General features: G+C 43.2%; 1 protein-coding gene and 1 long non-coding RNA gene across 2 annotated transcripts; one reads left to right on the top strand and one right to left on the bottom strand.

Moving 5' to 3' along the window:
- The first annotated feature begins 1,611 nt into the window (after window positions 1-1,611).
- Window positions 1,612-6,530, top strand: LOC129630264 (uncharacterized). Its single transcript, XR_008703625.1, has 2 exons — window positions 1,612-1,793; window positions 6,065-6,530. It is a non-coding gene; the product is annotated as an uncharacterized LOC129630264 (long non-coding RNA).
- Window positions 6,531-7,079: 549 nt separating this feature from the next.
- On the bottom strand, window positions 7,080-10,277 carry LOC129630261 (methyl-CpG-binding domain protein 3-like 1). Its single transcript, XM_055550784.1, has 2 exons — window positions 9,458-10,277; window positions 7,080-8,882 (listed from the first exon to the last, which is right to left on the bottom strand). The coding sequence occupies exon 2, from the start codon at window positions 8,862-8,864 to the stop codon at window positions 8,277-8,279; it is 588 nt and encodes a 195-aa protein (XP_055406759.1). The 5' UTR covers window positions 8,865-8,882; window positions 9,458-10,277; the 3' UTR covers window positions 7,080-8,276.
- Between the last annotated feature and the right edge of the window lie 1,412 nt (window positions 10,278-11,689).

The raw sequence follows: 11,689 nt of genomic DNA, 5'->3' as shown, positions 1-11,689 counted from the left end.
CTATAGGAGAAGAGAAGAAGGCAATTACTAATAGCTCCAGAAAAAATCTTTTTGCCTTTTCTACTGTCCATGGAGTTCTCCAGGCAAGAATATTGAAGTGGGTTGCCATTTTCTCCTCCAGTCAATAGTAAAGGAAATCAACCCTGAATATTTATTAGAAGGACTGTTGCTGAAGTTGGAGCTGCAATACTTTGGCTATCTGATGTGAAGAGCTCATTGTAAAAGACCCTGATGCTGGGAAAGATTGAAGGCAAAAGGAGAAGGGAGCGGCAGAGGAAGAGATGGTTAGATAGCATCACCAACTCAATGGACATGAATTTGAGCAAACTCCAGGAGATAGTGGAGGACAGAGGAGCCTGAAGTGTTGTAGTCTATGAGGTTGCAAAGAATTTGACATGGCTTAGAGATTGAATAACAACAACCAGAAAGAATGAAGTGGCTGGTCCAAAGTAGAAATGACACTTAGTTGTGGGTGTGTCTGGTGGTAAAAGTAAAGTCCAATGGTGTAAAGAAGAATCTTAAAGAGGAACCAGGATTGTTAGGTCCATGAATCAAGGTAAATTGGATGTGGTCAAGCAGGACACATCAAGATTGAACATCAATATCTTAAAAATCAATGAACTAAAATGGACAGGAATGGACGAATGTAGTTGAGATGACCATTATTATATCTACTACTGTGGGCCAGGATCCCTTATAAAAAATGGAATAGTCTTCATAATCAATGATAGAGTCCAAAGTGCAATACTCAGGGGCAACCTCAAAAACAACAGAATGATCTTGGTTTGTTTCTAAAGGCAAACCATTCATCATCACAGTAATCCAAGTTTATGCCCCAACCACTAATACTGAAGAATCTAAAGTTGACCAGGTTCTATGAAGACTTTTACAACACCTTCTAGAACACCAAAAAAGATGTCCTTTTCATTATAGGGGATTAGACAGCAAAAGTAGGAATTCAAGAGATACCTGGGATAACAGGAAAGTTTGGCCTTGGAATACAAAATGAAGCAGGGCAAAGTCTAACAGAATTTTGTCCAGAGAACACGCTGGTCATAACAATCACCCATTTGCAACAACCCAAGAGACAACTCTACACAAGGACATCACCAGATGGTCAATACCACAATCCATTTGATTGTGTTCTTTGTAGTCAAAGATGGAAATGCTCTATATAGTCAGCAAAAAAAAGAGCTGGTACTGACTATGGCTCAGATTATGAACTCCTTATTGCAAAATTCAGGCTTAAATTGAAGAAAGTAGGGAAACCACTGGGCCATTCAAACCCCATATGATGATGCTAAAGCTGAAACTTCAATACTTTGGCCACCTCATGCGAAGAGTTGACTCATTGGAAAAGACTCTGATGCTGGGAGGGATTGGGGGCAGGAGGAGATGGGGACGACAGAGGATGAGATGGCTGGATGGCATCACCGACTCGATGGATGTGAGTTTGAGTGAACTCCGGGAGTTGGTGATGGACAGGGAGGCCTGGCGTGCTGCAATTCATGGGGTCGCAAAGAGTCAGACACGACTGAGTGACTGAACTGAACTGAACTGATGAATAGATTCAGGGGATTAGATCTGCTAAGCAGAATAGCTGAAGAACTATGTATGGAGGTTCATAACATCGTACAGGAGGCAGTGACCAAGTGGGCAGAGAAAGCCAAGATTTTGGTGGTAACATTTGGAGCGATGAAAACCTTATTGCAGGGCCATGTAAGGAGACTAAATGGCTCATTCTCTGAAAAGCCCCCAGCTCCCTGAGGGTTTTGGCAAAGCATTTTTAAAAGGTAAGTGAAGGTGGGTCGGTGTTGCAAGGTATATGATCAGCTTGTGCACAATTCTCTGATTGGCTGATGGTGAGGCAGCAGGGTGGTGTCACAGTGGTTCAGATTATGAGTCCTTAGGCTCCAGGAGGCCTGGGGCTATGTGCTCATGGTCATCAAGTAGCTCTTCCATTTGATGGTGGTGGGGGGTGGTTCACATCTGCAAAAGAACTCAGAAAATTTGCATCAAATACTATTATCTGAGAACTTCAGAGAATGGCTAAAGCAGAGGATAAGGGGGAAGGCCTGTCCTGGGTAGGCCCCGCAGGGTCCTGCTATTACACCTTGAGCTGGCCTCAGGTGTCTGATCTGCCATTGGTACTGAGCTCCATGTGGGGAAGTGGTGGCTGAACAGAAGAGATGGATTATCTTGGGGGCCTCCCCTAGAATCAGGGACCCCTCTGGCTCTCTACCCGCCACTGCACTGTGTGCTGCAGACCCTTGCTGGTTCATCTCATGTCTTTCAGCTGGGTGAAGAGCAGAGGCAGCCACTCAGAGCTTTCACAGACTGCACAACATCCCCTGAAGTGTTTGTATTTTAAAATAGCGCCATTATCATCTCAGTGGAACAAAGCTAGTAGAGGTGATGGAATTCCAGTTGAGCTATTTCAAATTCTAAAAGATGATGCTGTGAAAGTGCTGCACTCAATATGCCAGCAAATTTGAGAAACTCAGCAGTGACCACAGGACTGGAAAAGGTCAATTTTCACTCCAAACCCAAAGAAAGGCAATGCTATAGAATGTTCAAACTACTGCACAATTGCACTCATCTCACGCACTAACAAAGCAATGCTCAAAATTCTCCAAGTCAGGCTTCAATAGTACGTGAACCATGAACTTTCAGATGTTCAAGCTGGATTTAGAAAAGGCAGAGGAACCAGAGATCAAATTGCCAACATCCACTGTATCATTGAAAAAGCAAGAGAGTTTCAGAAAAATATCTATTTCTGCTTTATTGATTATGCCAAAGCCTTTGACTGTGTGGAACACAAGAAACTGTGGAAAATTCTGAAAGAGATGGGAATACCAGACCACCTGACCTGCCTCCTGAGAAATCTGTATGCAGGTCAAGAAGCAACAGTTAGAACTGGATATGGAACAACAGACTGGTTCCTAATAGGGAAAGGAGTACGTCAAGGCTGTATATTGTCACCCTGCTTATTTAACTTATATGCAGAGTACATCATGAGAAACGCTGGGCTGGAAGAAGCACAAGCTGGAATCAAGATTGCCGGGAGAAATATCAATAACCTCAGATATGCAGATGACACCACCCTTATGGCAGAAAGCGAAGAGGAACTAAAGAGCCTCTTGATGAAAGTGAAAGAGGAGAATGAAAAAATTGACTTAAAACTCAACTTTCAAAAAACTAAGATCATGGCATCTGGTCCCATCACGTCTTGGGAAATAGATGGGAAAACAGTGGAAACAGTGACAGACTTTATTTTTTGGGGCTCCAAAATCAGTGCAGATGGTGACTGCAGCCATGAAATTAAAAGACGCTTACTCCTTGGAAGAAAAGTTATGACCAACCTAGACAGCATATTAAAAAGCAGAGACATTACTTTGCCAACAAAGGTCCATCTAGTCAAAGCTATGGTTTTCCCAGTAGTCATATATGGATGTGAGAGTTGGACTATAAAGCAAGCTGAATGCCAAAGAATTGATGCTTTTGAACTGTGGTGTTGCAGAACACTTTTAAGAGTCCCTTGGACAGCAAGGAGATTCAACCAGTCCATCCTAAAGGAAATCAGTCGTGAATATTCATTGGAAGGACTGATGCTACTTTGGTCACCTGATGCGAAGAACTGAATCATTTGAAAAGACCCTGATGCTTGTAGAGATTGAAGGTGGGAAGAGAAGGGGACAGCAGATGAGATGGCTGGATGGCATCACCGACTTGATGGACCTGAGTTTGAGCAAGCTCTGAGAGTTGGTGATGGACAGGGAAGCCTGATGTGCTGTAGTCCATGGGGTTGCAAAGAGCTGGACATGACTAAGCAACTGAACTGAGCTGAACATCTCAGTGGGGAGTGAGCATCTGGGCTGGCAGCAGCTGCATCCAGGGCCCTGGTAAAGCTTCAGGCTGAGTGTGGGCCTGGGGAGTTCAACAGCCAGCACTCTGGTCCTAATTCCACTGCTGATCAGTCCTGCCATGGGGAGACTTGCTCAGCTTTTTGGGACTTGGTTTTCTCCTTTGAAACAAGTGATGGTGGCTGGATGCTGGATGGCAGGAGCAACTGGGGTGGTGCTGGCTGAACATTCACCAAGGGCTTGGAGCACAGAGTGCAGAGCGGGCAGGGGAGCTGTGGTTCTGGGGAGGCCCCCACAAGTTATATGTCTCCTCTACTCAGCAACAGTCCCCAGCACACAGCCCAGTTCCACTGGCAAATCACACTCCCAAAACCAGTTCAAGTGGAGCAGCATTGTCAGTGGTGGGGACAGAGCTGGTTACTTGGGGTGCACCAGGCCAGACCTCCCACACAGATGAAGATCCTTGAAGGCCAAGAGGGAGGAGACCTTCGCACCCCATCTTCCTGACATTTCTACCCCTGCACCTACTTACTGACTGGGGAAGGGTAATATTATTTGTCGTAAATAGTATGCACTGTTTGAATATTATATTAACATCCTGTTTCTTTCACAGCCTAGAGTTGTGATTTGGTTCTTTCACCATTCTGTGCTCATTGAAATGACATGTAGACTTTGACATTCTTCTTTTAATTAAGAAGTCTTGTAGGTTCTTCAGCTTGTTGTGGGTGAAGGGAGAAGGGCCAGCTCTCTGGCTGGTGAAGGAAGCCCCAAGTCTCCCTCCTCAGAGGGCTGGTTCATTTCCTGTCATTCAGCTGGGCCAAGAGCAGAGGCTGCCCCTCAAACTTTCACAGATAGAACAAGAACACTCGAAACGTTTGTGTGTTTAAATAACACCTCCTGGGACTGGGTCCTGAACTTGGACAGTGGCCGCCATCCGACAGCTCTGTGGGAAGAGGAGACACTTCCTGCTTCTCTTGTGGAGGTTTCTTTTGATCAAATATGAAGAATTTATAGTTTTCTGGTTTAATATCTTGAATTGCATTAGCTCTAAGTGAGGTAAATATGCAAAGAAATAAAGATGTGCAAGTAGATAGGATGAAGCTAGAGGAAGGACATTTGTAGAAAAACTAAGGGCAGTAGAACTCTCCATCCTCAGGCCCTTCTAGGCCTAGATTTGAGTCCTCCTGAGATCCTGTCCATGACCTCAGAATTCCTTTTCCCAATGATTTTCTCTTCAGGGGTAAAGATTTGTGATGCAGCTTTTGAGGCTACAGCTGGACCTCGTTACATAAATATCACTGTTCTCTGTGACCTAGATTTCCAGCATCCTTGCACTTCTGTTCTACAATCCCCTTTAGGGCAGGAATTCCCTGAAGGTTTGCCAGCTGATCAGCTATGTCGCAGTCACTTCTGCCTGGTCCTGATGGCTCCTTTTGAGCTCTGCTTCATAGGGATATCTGACTGTAATCCTGGCCAGTGTATGACCCCATACTTTCCTTGCTGTCCAGTGGGACTTGTGGGTCCCTGTGGTTCTGAGGCCTATGATCTTGGACAATCACTACTTTACATACTTAGTCATGTTGCTACTAACTGGTCCTAATGGGGAAGCTGGGGCCAAGCCCATGAGCTTACAGTACCAACCCCCTCTCCGCCCCACACCCCGACCCCCATCCCTGGGATAACTGTGTGCTTTTCCACAGTCTTGTGGTGTGGTTATGTCAGGGTGGTGTGGACCTTCCTTAGTGGACCTTTGAAAGTAGAGACATGAAAGGGAAGCATGTGAAGGTCCAATGGAGGAAATGCCACCAAACTGATGATCCACAGACATGCACAGACACGGCATTGATGATTGAAAATACAGAATGCTTCCAATATGGGTGGTAAACAACACTGCTCCAAGCTTACCTGAATACCCATCCCATGAGCTAATACCCACCCCATCTAGCATTTTGAACATCACCTCCTAGAAACACCCTGTAAGAGCAAGGGCCAGATGTAGGAGGCTCAGCCGAAATGCCTGGGTCTGTTACCTAGAAGAGATCTCCCCGAGTCCCCTTTTTTCCCATCCAGAATTCAAAGGGCTTAGCTAGAACAGAATAAAGCAGAGGCGTTGGACAGAGTTTCTGGGTCCTTCTTGACCTGGCTCCTGTCTAGTTCACAGGGATCCATATAAACATTATTCTCTCCATTAAATCTTCAAGGAAACTGTGACTTGGGTCTTGTGGATTCATGCCATGTCATCCCTCAGGGATATCAGGATTGGTGAAACAGGCACAGACATGGCCTCAAATGAAATTGAAATGTGACCTCAAGGCAAGATCATCTCCCCTCCCAGGAAACCTTGGAGCACATGTGCCCCTGGACTCTATGCCATGACCTGCATCACTGTTCCTCCACACCTCCACCCCAAAGCCCCAACAGTCTCAAACTGCCTAAGAGAGATTCCAGATCCAGACCCTTCCTGGGTCCTTCAAGATGGGAAACAGGCCATGACAGGAGGAGCGAGTCATGAATATGGAGACAATCACCCTACTTACTGGGACTTGAAACTGGAATGAGTAGGTCTCTGGGAAGCATGAGTCCTGGGGTAACACCAAGGCTATAAAAATTGTCTGTTTTGGATGTAAAGATGAATAAACTCAGGGAGGAAAATTTGAGGGAAAAACAAAGCAGTCTTTTTTCATTTTTTCCACACAGAATCCATTTAGACAGTTAAAACAGAGGCTCCTCCACAAGTAGTTCAAACATGCCAGACATAAAGCAAGCTGTACTGTTTTGCCTTGAGTTTACTGAAGAGACGGCACCATCGATACAGCTTATGCAGACAACCAAAGCTGAAGATGCCCGAGGACTAACAAACAAAATTACACTAATGTCACTCATTCTGCCTTTTCAGGCATGAGCTTCTGCTGCTCATTCTTAAGCAGTCATTCTCTGAAGATGGCAACAATGATGATAAGAGCTGTCTGCTGACGCTTGGTACCTGCTGAGCAGCATGATGGGCAAACTCTGCCTGCATCATTTCGGTTATGCTCATCACCCCATGAGGTTTTATTTCCATGTTATAGCTTGAGATATGGAAAGTCAGATATTAAGTAACTTGGTGAGGAAGGAAAAATATTACTTAGAACCTGAATTAAACACTCAGCCAAACTGTCAGAGAAAGAAAGAAGGCGTTTTCCAACATACTGGCAGACCCAAAGTTGATCTCCCTAGGGCCACCTGTGAAAGAACCAGTAAAGAATGTACATCATGATGATGAAATGTGAACCCCCCAAAACATAAAAGGAGTTGTGAGGAAGAGAAAACAATTAGTGTATCTAAATAATTACTGGTTTTAAAATAAGGCATTCTAACTAAAGTCCCAGATGATTGCCACATTCTAGAGAAGATTCAATTTAAAAATGTCTCATTTTTAGGGAAGATATAAATACAGATACTCTGTTTTAAAAAAACATCTCTCTCAGAAATTGATAAATCCACCAGGAAAAAGTAAGTAATGATGAAAAGAATTTGAATAGTACAGCACACGTGTTGCCGAGAAGGCAATGGCACCCTACTCCAGTACTCCTGCCTGGAAAATCCCATGGACAGAGGAGCCTGGAAGGCTGCAGTCCATGGGGTCGCTGAGGGTCGGACATGACTGAGCGACTTCACTTTCACTTTTCACTTTCATGCACTGGAGAAGGAAATGGCAACCCACTCCAGTGTTCTTGCCTGGAGAATCCCAGGGACGAGGGAGCCTGGTGGGCTGCTGTCTATGGGGTCACACAGAGTCGGACATGACTGAAGTGACTTAGCAGCAGCAGCAGCACATGTGTTCAGGCAAATATATATATAAACAAGTCCAGGCTTCTTATTAATGATGCTGAAAACAGTCCCTCTTGACAGCATCATTTTCCCAAATGACATGTCAATTTTCATGAATGAAATTTCAAACACAAGTAGGTCTAGAAAACAAGGGAAAGTCTGGTATTTCATTACGTGCACTTCTGAATTCATATGCAACAAAAGTCAGAAAAATAGAGATATCTTATTTGAGAATATAGATGTAAAGTTTTTTTAATGAGATGTTGTTTGGGAATCTTTTTGGGAAATATTACAAACACACACAAAAAATGTAATTCAGACTAGGGAGTTCGTAACTGTGAGAGCAAAACCTTGAGTAATCTTATGACTTTGATGACTCTGTTAACTTTAAAATACAAATAACATACATGGTAATTAAAAATGAGAGAACTCAATTTCCCACCTCAAAAGGAAATCCCTGTTTATATTTTCTGTCACGCAGAATTTACAATGAAGGAAAGTATTAGTATATCTTAAGTTTTAAGAACTCAAAGCAAGAACACTGCAAAGAGATGTTAGTAAAGTGTTGTGTGAAATTTCATGTGCATCATCTTCTCTTCTTCTTCACAGCATTGGCCCAGGGCATCCTTCTTGGCCCCACACTTTCTCTGCCTCGCCAGCCAGTCTGTCAGCGACCATTGCTATTGCCAGTCTCTCTCTTGCTGTCTTCACTCTTCTTTCCTGATTCCTGATATCCTCCTCAGTTACCAGACATTGTTCACAGAGGACCTGTGGGGTGCCAGAACCAGCTCCTGGAATGGTCTGTGACAAATCTGAAGACCACGCAGGGGTGGCCATGGGGCTGGAGTTTGGACCACCTATATGTACCTCTGGCAGGGACTCACCTGAACAACTTGGTGCAAATTTTTGCAAGGCTTTGGCTAGATCCAGAGGACTTAACAGTTCTCCTGCGCTGCTGCAAGCCTGGAGTCCTTGCAATCTCTTCTGCCAGTATAGCTGTTGGGGGTTGTCCAAGGTTTCCTCCCAGGGATAATATCTGACCTCATTGCTGGGATGGGATGTGATTCTAGTCACTGGTCTCTTGAATATGTAACTGGACATCCTCAAAGGGATTGAGATGTTTAAACCAGGCTTTGGTTTGGATAGTTTTCCACAGTCACAATGCTTCCTCTGTGAAGTCTTCACCATCATACTTCTTCTCTTTGTACCCTATGAAAATAAACCATGAAATTGAATCCAAATGATAAATGAACTCTCCCTTCTTGGACCATTATTTTGGCTCTTTTGTACCCTCAGCCTCTCTTTGTCCCTCCAGGGTTAGATTGAACATCATCAAGCAGATCTGAGTCAAGAACAGAAAGCTCAAGGTCAAAACTCAGGATTACCCCAGCTCATTCCTCCTTCATCAGTTTGTAAGGTGAACTCTTTCACTTCCTTCACCCCTTCCTTTATCAGTGTGACTATATTCTTTTTTGTCCTTATCACTCTCAACTGCACAAGTTCGGGTAGTTTATGTCACATGGTCTTCAGTCTTTTTTTAAATCCCAAATGCTTCAGTGTCATGTGACTTCATTTGGTTAACCCACTGACACTTGTTCGTAGCTGCTTTAGAGCTTAAGAATATAGTGACATTAACAACTGTCCCACCCTTAGCAACTCACCCATATCCCTGATGTTTATCTCCACCCAGTTGGTCATGTTCTAAATAAATACTTCAGAAAACTTATTAACTCACTACTAATTTCTGGTCTGTGATTTTTTTCCAAGACTCCTACAACAGATACCTGCTCCTCAGGATCCTGTTATACCAGATCACCATATCTTCATCTTAATTTCTTGCCTTCTAGTCATATCAGTCCTGGGTTCCATGGACTATGATCTCAGTAATTCTCTTGGAATAATCCAAAATTCCTTACTGCTCATCACATCTGTCTTGCAAAACAAACAAACAAACAAACAAACAAACTTCAAACCTGACACTTGACTGCCTTACATACCATAGCTACTGCTGGTCTTATGGTAACTGCTAAGAAAAGCACACAACATGATATTTTACTACCACTGCAAGTCCAAAATCATCTGCATCCATTGGAAAGCATCCATAATGCCTGGAAATTTTGTTTTCTTTTTATGTGTTGGCATATTTACTTTTGGATTTTCCCCAAAGTCTGTTTCAGGCTTTCTCCACTTTCCTTTTTCCATCACACACATCCCATGTCCCTTAACTTGCCTGATATTTCACAGAGAAGCTGTTAACTATTACAGTGAAATTTTACCGCAGTAGTCCCCAAATCTGCAACTATCTCTAAGATTCCATTATTTTCAAAGTTCCTTTAATTATATTTAAAGAAGCATCTTTTATCTTCCAATGCTGATCCTCATTTCTTCTTCCTTCTTAGTAAGTTTGCCATCCCAATATATCCCTCTTTACTTTCAGCCTCTCCTTTTCCACCGAATCCTTCCTTCAGCATTTAAGTACCTACAAATCTCTCTAAACTACACAGAAAGCCTTCACCTAGTCTTCCCAGGAACTTCCTGAACCACAGTCTTTCTACTACTGCCCCTTAGTTGTGAGCCATCGAGAAGGGTGATCTACATCACGTGTCTCTGCGGCCTCACCTCCAACCAACTCCTCAGACCTCCTCACACTACCGTCTGACTTCACCATTCTATGGGTGCTTCCCTTGGTCAGGTCACAATGACCACTTTGTTACTAGGACAAGCATGGAGCTTTTCATTATTCATCCAACATGGTCCTTAAGTGCAAAATGTTTAAGTATCTTTGGGTCAATTTAAACACATGAATCTCATTTTATAGCTGTGAACCTTACAATCTAAATATGGAATAGGTATGTTGGATAAATTATGTCTCACAAATTGGAATTGTGCTGCAAGTGAAAAGCACAAAATAAATTTCAGGAACTCAATACTGAAAAAGTAAAATATGTCATTAATTTTTACATTGATTGCATTCACCAATGAAAATATCTTTAGCTGTAATGGGTTAAAATATACAATTAAAATAATTTCACTTGTTTGTTTTTACTTTTTAAGATGTGGCTACTAAAAATATAAAGTGCTTAAAGCTATTGTTGGACAGTGCTGGTTCAAGCCATGAGAAAAAATGAAGTCCACAGAAAGAGCTCAGCAAAGCTGTTCCCATGGGAAAGAGTCTATCTACCTCAACCTCACCCCAAGATGTAGCAGACTCTCTCATACACACACACACACACACACTTTCTAAATCAAATATTCCCACCATTATGCCTCAAATGCCTTGAGGCTGCACTCCTACAGTCTTAACCAGAATAATCTCAAGAAAGAAGTCAGAAGTCAAGATAGTTTATCAATTATGATGAGTCAAAACCAGAGACTAAGGATAATTTTAGGAGGAATTTCCTGCTCATTGACTTTGTTATTAATTCAATACTCTTGAGAAACTTTTGAAGGAGGGTCATTTAAAAAAAAATCACTTTATCTTTACTACGTAAAATATACCAGATATGTAAAGAATAATAACTGTAGCCAATAAATGGAATCAGGATGATAGGATACAAACATCGTTATTAGTGAATCAGTCAGAGGACAGATGGTGTTAATTTGGGCCTCATTAGGTTGATTCTGATTGGATGACCAACACATTGATTGTATTATGCTGGCCCTCCTCCTAGTTAACCACCAAGCCCACCAACCAGACTAGTCCTTGCTGACAAATCCCCTGGCTCCACGACCTGATAGCACCTGGAGAATTTTCCCAACGTCACACTCTGTCACTTCTCTCTCCTTCCTGCCACAGGCCAGGGAAACATTTTCTCCGTGGTTCATCCTCTGTGTCTGCCCAGTTGTCCCTCAGGTAAAAGAGAGGACCAGGGTGCAGACTCTGTGAGCTGCGGGAAATAGGACAAGGACTGTGGTATGCTCACAGAAGAGGAGAAGATCTTTAATGTGCTGGGTACGTACCCAGGGACCAAGAAGCCCCAGTGAGTCCCAAACAGACTTGAAGAAGATGGTGCAGG

The sequence above is a fragment of the Bubalus kerabau genome, chromosome 16 (assembly GCF_029407905.1).
Source record: "Bubalus kerabau isolate K-KA32 ecotype Philippines breed swamp buffalo chromosome 16, PCC_UOA_SB_1v2, whole genome shotgun sequence".
Lineage (NCBI taxonomy): Eukaryota > Metazoa > Chordata > Mammalia > Artiodactyla > Bovidae > Bubalus > Bubalus kerabau.
The sequence above is the reverse complement of the archived record's forward strand: the minus strand, read 5'-3'. Positions and strand labels throughout refer to the sequence as shown.